This window comes from Hyposmocoma kahamanoa, unplaced genomic scaffold (genome assembly GCF_003589595.1).
Source record: "Hyposmocoma kahamanoa isolate Upper Pololo Valley unplaced genomic scaffold, ASM358959v1 86789, whole genome shotgun sequence".
Taxonomy (NCBI): domain Eukaryota; kingdom Metazoa; phylum Arthropoda; class Insecta; order Lepidoptera; family Cosmopterigidae; genus Hyposmocoma; species Hyposmocoma kahamanoa.
Window position 1 is genome coordinate 1 of NW_020654360.1, and position 14,364 is coordinate 14,364.

The 14,364-nt window shown below is 35.6% G+C and overlaps 1 protein-coding gene across 1 annotated transcript; it reads right to left on the reverse strand.

Annotated features, from left to right (window-relative positions):
• Nucleotides 1–2,739: 2,739 nt before the first annotated feature.
• Nucleotides 2,740–13,603, reverse strand: LOC113235002. Its single transcript, XM_026470523.1, has 4 exons — nt 13,471–13,603; nt 8,252–8,374; nt 6,548–6,658; nt 2,740–3,074 (listed from the first exon to the last, which is right to left on the reverse strand). Exons 1-4 carry the CDS (start codon nt 13,555–13,557, stop codon nt 2,985–2,987), a joined length of 411 nt encoding a protein of 136 aa, XP_026326308.1. The 5' UTR covers nt 13,558–13,603; the 3' UTR covers nt 2,740–2,984.
• Between the last annotated feature and the right edge of the window lie 761 nt (nt 13,604–14,364).

Sequence of the window (14,364 nt, forward strand, 5' to 3'; positions counted from 1 at the left end):
ATCTAAAACGCTTATGTTTGTTTTTCAAACATCGTTTCGGGCCCTTTACAGGTCACGGCTGACTGAGATGGTTAAGCCATCAACTTGTCACGTCTGATATTAAACTAATCCATCCTATTTTTCACGATATTCACAAAAGTTATCAATTAAATACCTTATTTTTTAACTTTCCAAAGAACATTCCAATTTACGCTACATTATGTTTTACAAATAAAATAATTATTAATAATATTGGCAATTAATTAGATCCAAAAAAAAAGTTTCATTTCCTACATGTAACTCTAAATAAGTACTTTGGATAAATCAACATCGCATGCAAACGACATCAAAAGGTCTATCCACACATATCCGGGACGTGCCTGGGACGTGGACGGGCCGTGATCCGTCACTGGCTTAAAAAATATCGTTGCGTATATTTTATAATAACTAAAATTTTTAAATAACTCGTTCACAATGTCCGTGGACGGGCCCGCAGTTCATACAAACTAGCACGCCCCTTCCACGTTCCGAGCACGGCCCTGATGTGTGTGGTTAGTCCTTAAGTCCGCACAGAAAACGGAGAAAAATTTAAAATAAATATTTTATTGATCTATTTCTACTCGTAATAGGAGCAACAATCACGATAGTAAAGCATTTGCGATGTATGCCATCGCTATGATAAGAAGAAGAGTAATAAATAATTACTAAGTACATTTTATATGCGATGAACTCTGATTATTTGATTCTTGACTAAGTTACAATTCATTTAAAATGCAATGTATACGCTTCTTTAATAAGATTCCGGTTTTCCATATCCATGGAAAATCCATGGTTCACAGTCGTTTACAATCCATTGGCTGATATAGGTTTTTTCGATGTACATATGTTAAAATAAATACTGTTAGATATGAACGCAAACTCCTGATGCTATATTAATAGCAATGTTGCGTTACTGCAATATTGCACGTTTTTTTCTATACATTACTCATTTAATTTTCTGTCAATGTTTGTTCAGTTATACATTAAATATATTTGTAATAATAATATTGTTTTCGTCCCATTTCAACAAATACTACAAATAATAAATTTGTACAAATGTTACTCATTCTTCTCAGGGGAATATGTCTGTCAATCAATGTGACCACATCTTTAAATTTCCACTTTGAAAATGATCTTTGTTAATTCTTTTGATTTAAAGCTTCTTAATAGTTGATTTGAAGTTGTTTGGTTTTATAGATACAGTTGTTTTCTGGTTTTATTAATATCTGCGTTTATTTAAGTAAATTAAACACCTTATCTACGATAGATTTAATATATCGCTTCTGTAGTCTGTGCTTTTCGAAGACAGTGTAGAATGCCGTTTGCAGGGTTACCAGTTTTCATAAAATTTAAATAGTCATGTATTGTTGTCGACAGTTTTATCGATAAATTGTAAAAGAAGGAAAAATTTTGCGATGATTATATTGGTGTTTCAAAATTGAGTTCAGAGTCCATCTCATATTGTCGGCATTACAAACGTGCACTAATGGTGGTATACACTTATTTGAGACTACAGATATTCTGTTGGCCACATTTAATTTAAAAAATAATAACTTAGTTAAAAAAGCCGTCTACCAAGCAAGCCATGGTGGTAATGGCAGCTAAGTAAATTTATGAAAGCTCATTTAACATTGGTTAGTTAAAATAACCGTTAAATAAATAGTTTAAATAAACCGCTAAACAAACCTGAATATAATTATTAATACAAAAATCGAACACAGAAATATTTCTTCGACCCGATGGGACTTAAACCCATGACCACGCTATGCCGTAGTGTACAGCGTGCCCCTCTAACCATTTGAGCTACAGGTCAAGTTATGAAGTTGTCGAATGTGCTTTTGTTAAAGATCTTTGTTCTTTATTTTTCGGCATTCTGCGCTCCTAGTGACATCTAGTGAGAGATTTTAGAACTTTCTTCACCGCAGTCGGTACCTTTACAGATGCCTCGAGCTGACGTTGATGTCAAATAAGTCCAATCTCCGATCCTAAAAACTTACTACAAGGTACCTTTTCTAGTGGCCAAATTTCTATTATGGTTCCCACTTTAAAGTACAATTAACTACAAAATATGGAAGAAATGCATGAAAAGCCCATTATCCAATCTTCTTGAAATTCAGTATATATGTATCTCTTATACGACACTGAGACTCGGGGCAAAAAGTGAAAATCACACCTTTGGAAAAAGAAAACAGCCTATAGAAGAGTTATGTCACATTAAATCTCCATAATACATAAGTCCGAATCATTGAGTATATAACCAGAAATAGAGACGAAATAAGGGCCATCCAATCCTGGCAACTCCTCAGGTAAATGGGCCTTAAATAACTTTTAATTATCAATTCTCGTTTGCGCTGAAATCATAAATTTGAAAACTGAAATAGTACAGCGCCAACAACTGACCTGTGTGTACGTCTCCGTATATTCCAAATATATTCTGTATTTATTTTAATAAAGATAATATCTCAAACAATGGGGGCTGTTCCATTCGGTGGTGTGGGAAAACAGCAAAACATCTAATTACAGAACGAAAGGAATCACATTTCATCGGTAATTAAATATTAAAAATATAATTTTGCAATTTTCGTCCATTATAGCAAAGCTCAAGTTAACTGGTCGATTTGAAGTGAAACAAAATTGACGACACCCGTCAATTGTTTCGAATTCGGGCTGGCCAATCGGAGCGCAGTTGTCACAGTAATGTTTTGGCAGAATAGTTTTCAAACAAATTAAATTACATTTCGTCTCTATTTGTGGTTATATCAAGAACACGAAGAACAGATCAAGATAGCTTCTATTATTAACTCGCATATTAATCATTAGTCGGTTTAAATTTCATACTGTGTGTATTATTCGCAAATGAACAAGAAGCAACGTAAGTTTTTAAGGGCGTTGCATTAACCAATGTCAAATGATCCCCCAAACAGTGTAAACTAAACTACGGTGCTAATAAAACGTTAGTTTTAAGTCTACTTTTTTCCTGCGATGTAGTTGCCTGCTTCGTCTTTATACAGGTCTTCGTTGACTGAGTAATAGGCTGGCGCGTTTGGACAGTCCACCTAGAAAACAAAACAATACAAAGGTTATAAGAAAATACAAGACAAACTCAACCCGTTCATAGTCAATACATAACTAGACATCTTCATGGTGTTCCTCTCCTATTGGAGGTTAGACAAAATCATGGTAATCCTGACTTTGGAGACTGCCGCTTTAAATAGCGAGGTGGTACTGCAACCGAACCATTCCCTCAAAATTTTCAACCAGGAGGGCCACCTTCTACCAACACTTAGGGTCGTATTCTAGAACTCTACTCAATGCTCAAGTCAGGATTTGAGTATGGTTTAAAGCACTCGAAATCATACTCAAGTCCCTGCCATTAGGGTCGTATTTCCAGTGCAATCCTGACTTGAGCATTGAGTAGAGTTCGAGAATACGATCCTAAGTCTAGTAGCAGTAGAGCTCCTTGTGAAAGAGTTCGTCCCGGGAAGTACTGCCACCTTACCTATTTCTGCCACCAAGCAGTAATATCAGCATTGCTGTATTTCGGTTTTGAAGGGTGCTGGTGAAATTACAGGGACATGGGACTTGTCAACTTATGACTCATGGTGATAGTGCTCCTGAGATCTTTGCTATTTAAGGCTCTGAGTGTCACTGAAAATGTTATGGACATGTGTGTAGCTTACATCAGGCACTTGACACAGTGAGTTTGGCTTGGATGATAAGCTGGAGTAATTTATTTTACGCACTACATCCGATTCGTATCAGTTCTGACTCCGAGAAATGACGGTCGTATTTTTTCGGATTCAAAGTGGACTTAGTGCACACGCGACATCCGAAGTGTGAAGTTAATATATCGAGTGTATATCAAATAGAGACGAAATGTCGTTTAATTTGTTTGAAAACTATTCTGCCGTATCATTTCTGTGACAACTGCGCTCCGATTGGGTAGCCCGAGTTCGAAACAATTGACGGGTGTCGTCAATTGTTTCAGTTGAAATCGACTAGTTAGCTTTGCTATAATGGACGAAAATTGCAAAATTACATATTTAATATTTAATTACCGGTGAAATTTGATTCCGTTTGTTTTGCTGTTTCTCCCCACAACATCGAATTGAACAGCACGCTATTGTTAGAGATATTATCTTTATCACAATAAATATAATATATTTTTGGAATATACAGAGACGCTGTACTATTTCAGCTTTCTAATTTGTAATTTCAATGCAAACGAGAGTTGATATTTATAAGTGATGTATCAGTGATGAATTACCAGGAATGTATGACCCTCATTTCGTCTCTATTTTTGGTTATATACTCAATGATTTGATATTACGTGATGTAACTTAATGTGGACCTGCCTATAAATTCTGTTTTTGGCTGTTAGACGTCGCTCAATGTTAAGAAACCAAGAAACTGACCGTTGTGGATATCCATCTAGGTTACATACTAATTAGTGATTTGAGTTTCCAGACCTAAACAGGTCTTTAACTCGAAAAACCCAATAGATTATTTAATTCGATCTTGTAATTATGACATTTGAACACGCTTATAGTTCTTCATGACGTGGTCGAAGTAGAGACAGGTTTTTATCCGATAAATATCCGTTTTTACTGACTATTTATCCTAAAACATGGATAATTATTTTTTTGTGTTTTTTTATAATAAAACTCCGTAGAATCCATTTTTTATTAAATAATTACGTTTTTGCCATTCTTTTATGTAACAATACTGTTTTACCTACGTTTTTCGAGTCGAGTGGTATAAAAAATTCGATTGACAGAAAGTTATCAAATTAACTTGCAACCCTTGAGCTGACCTCTCCTGCTTTCGTAAAGTGCGATCCAACTTCATGGTCTTAGGGTCTACTGCGTTATAAATAAAGTCATGTTTGGACTTGAAATAGGCTAAGGATTCTCTTTCACATTTCACACACAAAATCTATTAATTAAAACACATGATACAAAAAACAAATATTTATAATTGTGTAGGTACACAAAGTGTTTTAAAAATATACTTTGTTTTACTAAATATAAATAAGAAACCGCGATTCAAAATATTTATCCTCGCTTTTGGATAAATATCGAGTAAAAATGGATATTTACCCTGAGTATTTATCCCGATGACAATTATCCATGACCCATCTCTAGGCCGAAGTACGACATCTTCATGCGCTTAATGGTGTTCATAAGCTACACTTTTCTTTTTCATAAATATGTAGTACCGCACTCCAGAAGCATTTCCCTTCTTCATACCGTAATGCTGATATTCATTCAATATAATAATTACTGTATGTCACTGATGACGGCCGACCCGGTCAACATTGTTGTATAAAAGAAAATACGGCTATGATATTGTAGGACGATTACCGTTGAGTCATACTGAATTACTAATAATTTTGCTTATAATAATAATAATAAAATTTTATTTATTGAGACAACTGAGATCCAATCAAATGTTAGTAGGTACAGACTTAAAACTATATTAGTACTTATATTTTATCAGGGATTGTGTTATGTATTAAGTGCCGCATAATTGGGCACTCATTCCTGTCAGCAACTGTCTTCAGGAGGCTATTGGTGCTGTCACGTATTCTCTTTAGTAGCGACGCCGACTTTTTACGTACAACAGCCGTAAAACTATCTATGCGCGCGTCAATGAACATGGCTGAGGCACTGCAGAAACGTGACAGCCCCAACAGCGTCCTGAAGGCGTTGTTGTATTGCACGCACAGAGCATTCCGAGAGCACTGAGTGTAACTCTTGCTGCCGTACATCTGGCGAACCTGCGGGCAAGCATCTTTGCTCTCAACGAGAGTGCTCTCCGTTCGCGCTGTATAGTGTATATCCAGGTAATCCTTGAGGTCGTCGGTAACATAGTGTCCTAAGTATTTAAAGTGGCTAACCCTTTTTAACGGAGAACCATTAAGCAGTACAGTACTTATATCGACATAGAAACTGAGAATAAAAAGTTAACATTCGGTTATCGGAAAGTGCGCTAAAGCGGATTCATCCCCTAGTTTGTCACCCTTAGAAGTGGAATATTTCCTTCAAATTTAAATGGGACCAATACTGAGATACCCTCTTTCTAACAAAAAAAAAAGAATCATCAATGCCGGAATAATTGAGTACCATACACACAAAACAATACAGTCGAATTGAAAACCTTCTCCTTTTTGAAGTCGGTTAAAACCATGTGCGTTTTAGAGAAAAAAATCATTTTGCTGTTAGAAAGTTCAATGTCCCTAACATGTACATACTTGTATCACCTCACACCATCACATTGGTGTGCACAGTACTGTCTTGAAGTAACATGCATAAATGTGTGCGTGTAAAACATTGAATTTGTCAGTACGTTGTTGGTACTTCTCTACAGAGAAACAGCCCTTGAAAATCCCACTGTAAAGCCTGTAGTTAGTTTTTTGAGACCTATATAGCAAAAGGTAGTACCCCGTAATCATATTCCGATATTTTATTTTACTATAAAGGCCGTTACTGTTCTTAAATAAGTAATATCTGACATCTGATATGCTTACCTTGAAAAACCAGTCACAAACCCTCAACCTCTGGTTGAATACGGTCCCTGGACCGCAGACGAATGAGTACATTATGTTTCCACCAATACTTGGCACACACCAGTGCCATACCTGTAAATATCAAATGTTAAAAATATACATTACAAATTCCTAAACAATAAAACGCCTGTCTCATTTTTAAACGCTATGATTTATCTTTATGCTTATAAAAACATTGCTCATTTATTTTAATAGGCGCTCATTAATATCTTTATAACTTTTTTACAAATTTAACAATTGCTAGAATGACATTTAAGAAGCTTTATAGCTGTTTCGCTTCCTGTGATGTCTGCCTGTCCATGACTGATACAATTAATCGAATTAAATAAGTATTAAGAATAGATAAATAGATAAAAATCTTTATGTATATGCCTCTATACTTATTTTTCCTGGGGAAAAAGCAGGTGTATTGGATTTCAAACATTTTCTGTTAACCGTTTTCAATTAAACTAGGTAAATAGATGTTATTCCACAAACTTTCGAAGTCGGTTTATTTTTTCATAAACAAGATATAATGTGTAATTTTAGGTATATGTTTACTTCGTTGTTATTCATTTGCATTATACTTTTAATTATACTTTGTGTGTATTTCTATGACGTGGTCTCATGTTTATTACTAAAAAGAAAAACAAATTAAGCAAAAAAAATACGGTCCAGTTGTTGAAATTATTGATGTTAGTTATATACTTTTTATTGCGAAAAGGCAAAAAGATGTTTAGACCATGCAACCAAGTCTTTTTTTTATATTTTTTAAATTTATACATGGTAACCATAGTAACTTTTTTATTCATATATTATTATCATCGAGTATATAACTAGAAATAGAAACGAAATAAGGGCCATATATTTCTGGTTACTCATCAATGATACATCACTTATAAATATCAACTCTTGTGTGCACTGAAGTATAGACTGCGCTAACAACTGACCTGTGTGTTCCAAAAATATTATGTATTTATTGTAATAAATATAATACTTCTAACAATGGCGTGCTGTTCCATTCGGCAGTGTGGGGAAAAACAGCAAAAAATCTAATTACAAAACAAACGGAATCACATTTCTTCGGTAATTAAATATTAAATATGTAATTTTCGTCCATTATAGCAAAAGTTAACTGGTAGATTTGAAGTGAAACAATTGACGACACCCAATGACGACTCTCGTCCATTGTTTCGAATTCCGGCTGGCCAATCGGAGCGCAGTTGTCACAGTAATGATATGGCAGAATAGTTTTCAAACAAATTAAATGACATTTCGTCTCTACTTCTGGTTATATACTCGATGATTATTATTTATACTCTGTTATTGTGTAGTCAGAGCACTCTGTTGCTTATTAATCTATGATATTGAAGTGTTGTGTCTTCACCGCACATCAGTGAAACGCAGCGTGTGTACAGCTGCAATTTATCAAACTACTGTAATTTCTAGTGATAACAAATCAACTAGATGGCGCTTATTGGACAGATTTTTTTATGGGTAGTCCCGGCTATTCTTTTATTGTTTTGGATTAGCGCCATCTACCCATATTAGGAAGCGTTAATTTAAAAAGTCTCATAAGCGTGAAATTATGTCAGATTCGATAAAATCCCAGCTTGCTTGGGATTTAATCTAGCCCATCTCTGCACCTTCCGTGTGAAAATCAAACAGTTTAAATAAGCAACAAACCTGGCACATTGTTTCCGGGTCAGCATAGTACCCGGGTATCTTATCATCACAGGTGAACGATAGACCTTTTGGCACCTCAGTGTATGTTGGGTAATCTTGACCGGGTTCATAGCCATCCACTTGCTGAAAAAAAGATGTATTTTAACAATTAATGATTGATTGATTGAATTAATAAGCTGTTCTAGAGTGAAGAATACAATAATACGTGAAAGATGTGACTTGAAAGTGAATGTAGTGACCAGAATAGAGAAAGGAATGTTGAGGTGGTTTGGGAACGTATAGCGGATGGATGTAAGAAGAATTACCAAACAAATTTATAACGCGAATGTGGATGGAAGGGCCTTTAAGAGGACGTCCTTGAAGGACTTAAATTAACCAAATGAGCGATGTCCTCAAAAACGCTGGGATCCGAAGTGACACGATTAAAAAAGTTGTATAAAAAAGGTAGTCTAGTAGTAGAGGCTTGAGAGTTGTGTCAGCATAGACTAAAGTGGCGTTCCGTGGTGACTGCATGGTCTCCGTGGGATCTATATGCATGTTTTTGACAGTCGTCATCACAAAGTCCCAAATTCATTCAAGATCAATGTATACGCTCGTATAATAAGATTCTGGTTGACATTCAAAATTTGCCATTTACGAGGTTTAAGAATTGTGAAACAAGCTTTAATACTAAAGGTAAATAGCACGGACTTGTATATTAAACTGGACCTCGTACTAACTTGTGACGGTGTGGCCTCCTTACATCGTCACCTTTTTATCGTCTTTCTCCGGTTCCTGGCCACTCGTATTTAAATTTAGACTTTGAATTGTACCATAGTTCTTTTGCCTCGCATTCTGATTTTGTTTCGTTTCACCGTCACTCCCTGCTCGATCGCGACAGTGTAAGACGCTTTTAATATCCATCAAGTTAGGGAGTGTTTTATAATGATGTACCTGTTTTCTGTATATACATTTTACTGTTACAGCCTTACTTCTTTGTTACCTTTTCTTTCCTTAACCGACTTGAAATAAATTTGTGGACCTGAAGTTTTCTATTTTACTGCCGTGAACCTGGTTACGGTTTGTTAGGGTTACAACCCTTTCAAACTTAATAGAGAGAATTCGCTCTGGCCCTTTTGGAGGGAAAAGTGTCGTTTTTATTTTGACTTTCAATTATTTTGTGAAATCTAGTTTAAAGTGGAACAGGATAGTGCTATTGTGCCTTAATCGAAGATTAAAACGCGATATTATGCGAATCTCGAACTAAAATACGCGTATCGGCCCGTTCTAAGGAATCCCGAGTCAATCCAAGCACGCCGCCTCAAATTGCCTATCCTCTTTGTGGCAGCCATATTTACAGAAACATAATTAAACGAAGACATGACTCAAAGGACTTGTATCCAAGCCAAAATTATTAATAAAAAGAAAATAATAAAACGAGCCGAGTGAGAGGCTTCATAGTAGTAATGCGTCTTTTCAATAGGCTAAAAGATGAAGGAACACTCATTCATATTTTAGTCAGCTATATTGTTTTTTACTTTTTAGTTTTTACAGAAAATGTGGCCGCTTATAGATGAGCAAAATTACTAATATTATCTTATAATACAATTTGATATATGCTACCTTAGAATAATAAATAACGCATAGAATGATAGTTTCATATCAAACGAACTGTCACAGGTGAGGCAAAAATCAAATTCATGTAGGCTAGTTTTAGTAGTACGTTAATTTTCGGTTTTAGTGAATATTTATTTAAAATACAAGTTGAAACGCGTTACTTCCTTATGGAATGTGATGTTAGTATTTATTTTATGTTTGTCTGACGTATTTTTACACTCATTTACCGCACTTTTCGTCATTTTTAGCTAAAACTCTGGAGCTGTTCGCGGTGCAAGTTGACCTTGAACACTGAAGGCCCGCCCGCTCGTGTAGGCCCTTTGGGAGTGTTTCAATTTGCCTCACTTAGCGTGTGCGGGCTAGGTTTCTTTGCGTTATTATTCTAAGTATGCTACATCATAATAGAAGGTTTCATTGTTGATATATATATTTTTGTATTATTAGAGTAAAAGCATATTACCTTTAAGCAAATATATATATTCAAAATTTAAAAAGTTAATAGACTAGTTATGACACTACCTAAGATAATAACATTTTATTTAGCGTTGGCAACTTGTTAGACAAGGACAGACCTCTACTTCGAGCTATCTCACATGGCTAGATTTTTTACTTTTACTTAAAATCAACCTTAACTTAACCCAATAAAGTGTAAATTTGTAATATTGGTATATCGACGTGAGCGATCCAGTTTATGAAGTATATAAACCATTGACTTATAAATAAATGGACGACGGGTCTAATACAAAAACCACGAAAAAAATGTCCCAAGTCAACCTATTCGAAATTTAAATTGTTATGTCATCGCAGTATCGCGCTGTCCGTAGAACAAATGACGACTAAAGCGGAGTGTCGCGCTCTGTATACGATTTTAGCGCCTTACAAGTGCGGACACTTTTTAGCGCGGACCCGACGTCCATATAATTGTAAGTCAATGATATAAACGTTTACTTTTTGCAAGTTTCGATATTTAAAATAAACATTGTAAATGGAAAATGTGTACGTACAAATGTTTATTTACAAAGAGTAACCCCTAGAATTTCTTGCTCATTCTTGCTCAGAGGAATCTCGATCTAAAATGTAATTTGCTTACCTATAAAATAAAGATTATTTTGTATTTGAGTTTAAAGAATGAAACCACGAAATTCCTACGTGTTCGCATAAATGATTCAGTACAACAGTAATACAAGTACCAAAAGGTAACAAATAAAAACAAAGTGCATAATCTAACAAATGTCTATGTTTACGTGTGATGGAAAATGTGAAAGAGACTTTGAAAGAAGAGTGAACGCAGGGAATCAGGTGAATGGTGCCTTGCATACCTTCATGGGCAGCCAGAAAGTGTCTAAAAAGGCACGATTGACTGTGCATGGCGGGGTGCTGGTTCCTACACTTATGTATGGTAGTGAATATATATAATATATATACAATTACTGAGTAGGTACCTAAGTCAAGGGGAAAAATGTAAAACAGAATACTTATATTAATGAACCACCTTTATTTCTAGGTAAATTGTTTCTACTATCACAGCTTTTGTTACTGATTATCAGATCCTAGTAAAATATGTGTCAAGTACCCGTAAGACAGATTAATTATCGCATAATGAGAATTAATTTATAATTAACGGTAATTACAGTCGGCTGCTTATCAGATTATTGTCATAATTAAGCAAAATTATGGCAGAATCATTGTCATAATTATACGACAATCGTCAAGTTTGTGTTTTGTTTCTGGCGTTATCTAGTTTTATTTATTTGAGTAGCTGTATGATGGATGATGGTCCTTGTGAAAGAGTCCGTCCAAGGCCGTACTGCCACCTTATCTATTTCTGCCGCCAAGCAGTAATGTAAGCAGGTGCTGGTGAAAATACAGACACAGGGGAGTTGTCAACTTATGTCTCAGAGTGACGGGCGCAGTCTCAGTGCCCCTTTGCTATTTAAATCAGATGAATGACACTGCAACTGTTATGGACAGACGCGTCGCTTACCATCACTTGATATTATAAAAAAACGTTACATGGCATGGATTACAACTAAACCGATTTTGTACAACAGTGTCTAAAATGGAGGCGATGCTTTCACCTCTTAACTAGGTGGTAACCTGTGTCTCAGGTGTTAGAGTTCATCGACGCACAACGTTAAAGAAAAATGTGGTTCGGACAGTGTAGAATGTAAACAGTTATTTTAAATAACAATATAAATGAAAAAAAATCCAACAGGAACTATGGGGATGCTGTATAGAAATGTAGAAGAATAATTAATAATACCTGAAGAGAGCAATGCTCGGAGTTACCCTGCGAGACCGGAAATGCAAAGCTTGGAGCTTGGAAATAGGACCACAGTTAAAGATATCATGGCTGTCGTGGCGAAGAAACGGTGGTTGTGGGCGGGGCATATTGCGAGAATGGACGAGCGGCGCTAGACAAGGCGAACGCTTGAGTGGAGACCTAGAGCGGATATCAGAGGGCACGGCAGACCACCGCAACGCTAGATGCCACTGCCACTGCGCCGACCCCTTAGACATAAGTTGACAAGTTCCATGTATTATTGAAACCAGAAGTGAGCAACACTAAATATTATATTATTATCTTTTTACAATACACATAAGAGTCGAATTGATCAACAAATTTTCTAAAATTACAAACGCGCGCGTGCGCCATTTTTCTTCGCTTTTATATGCCATCCTCCTCACTCCAAAAACTAACTTACAAACTTACTAATTTAACATTAAAAAGTGATAAATGTCTATGAAAACACAAATAACGAATGCAAAAAGGCAGCAACGCGACATGGTACCTTACACATGTGCCTGTTATTTCTTCAGCACTTATTCTATTTTTATGTAAGACGACAGCCAAGAACAGCTAGTATATTTTTATCCCTTTGTTTATCGTAAAGCCTCCCAACATAGCCGCTCACGCGATACATGCAGCCGTAGACGCATACCACATCTAGAGGTGCCGGTGATGATTTTATACCGATTTATCGGATATCGACGTTATAATAGGTAAAAGAACTAATATTAATTGCTATTTCGGTAACTACTCTAGCAAACCATAAAGTTTTCAATGCCTGGGTCTGTCATTTAAAAAAAATAAACAACTTCAAAAATACGTCACGACAATCGTGAGTGTTATTGTTTGGGCTGGTGATTTCGGTGTTTATTTATTGAAAACATACCGTAAGTAGCGTTTTTTAAGTTTACCCTGAATATATATGTTTATAACCTATACTTTAAGGAGTAATTTCATAGTAAACGTTAGAACCACTCAAACGGAATGTTATCATATTTATCCAAGTACACCGAAATTTCATTAGTGCTTTTTAAGTGCAGGATTTGCGGTGTATTCCTGCATTTTATTTGAGATGTTTTTGTTAGTAGTACGGAGGGTATTTATTTAGCAATGCAGAATAATAATTTTTATTTATAAAAACTTGTATTTAAACTGAATGCTTTTCTAATTTGCGAAACCAAATAGCCGCCATTTTGCGGTAGGAGGAGCACATCGCGTGAGCGGTTATACTGCCCCTTCCACAACACCGCGTGTCATATGTCCGAGGTAGGACTTTTAACTATCATGAATTACCGTGCATTTGACGTATAAAACAACTACCGCCAATACTTACCGCAAAGGTCCGATCGATTAGATAAAATATAACAGCTAGAATTCCTACGGCACTCCAATGCACGCCACACAATCTTCGCTGGTCCATTTTGTTTACTGTACCTTAAATTAATGGGTTTCTTTTTGGTGCAAACCTGAAACAAAAGAACACTTTTTGTTAAAAAAAATGCAGAGGAAAGGATGGCGACATCCCGTATAATTTGTGACCCAGTGTTTTTGACGACGTGCATTAAAGAGACCTATCAATACTTGTGATTCATTGTCCTAACATCAAAAAAGCTAATTGAGTACAGCCTGTAAAAGCTGGGTTTATAAAGTTGATATAGGTTATGTTTATGACATTGTCTTGTATTTCACAAGGTCACACTGTTCGCAATCTCAATGTGACATTGACATTGTGAAGAGGCCTCTTGTCAAAACGTTCTTTTACTAACTTCGTTAACTCTCATTTAAATTCATTGACTTACAAATAAATGGACGACGGGTCTTATACAAAAACCACGAAAAAAATGTCCCAAGTCAACCTATTTAAAAGTAGTGACATGTAAAGGAATATGAAAAAGCTAAAACGTTGAATTTAAATTGTAATGTCATCGCAGTACTGTCTAATTTTGCTTGCTTCGCTGTCAGTCGAACAAACGAAGTCTAAAGCGTGAATGACGCTCTGTATACGATTTTGACGCCCTATAAGTTCGGACACTTTTTAGCGCGGATCCGACGTCTATATAATTGTAAGTCAATGGTTAAATTTAACATTTTTGACACGTTGTGTTTTAATTTTTACTTTATGTCATGACTGTTTAGTTGATTATTTGATTAGATATGTATAGCTTTAATGTTTTATGAGTATACTGTAAAATAACCAATACTTTAGGTAGGTAAACATTTAATCATG

Bases quoted from the DNA above. Each gene is read 5' to 3' on its own strand.
- LOC113235002 (XM_026470523.1), bottom strand. From the start codon at position 13,557: ATGGACCAGCGAAGATTGTGTGGCGTGCATTGGAGTGCCGTAGGAATT. The intron at 6,659-8,251 runs GTTTGTTGCTTA...TGATATTTACAG, and splicing joins ACCCGGAAACAATGTGCCAG to GTATGGCACTGGTGTGTGCC. The intron at 3,075-6,547 runs GTAAGCATATCA...TTTGTTTTCTAG, and splicing joins TTTGTGACTGGTTTTTCAAG to GTGGACTGTCCAAACGCGCC.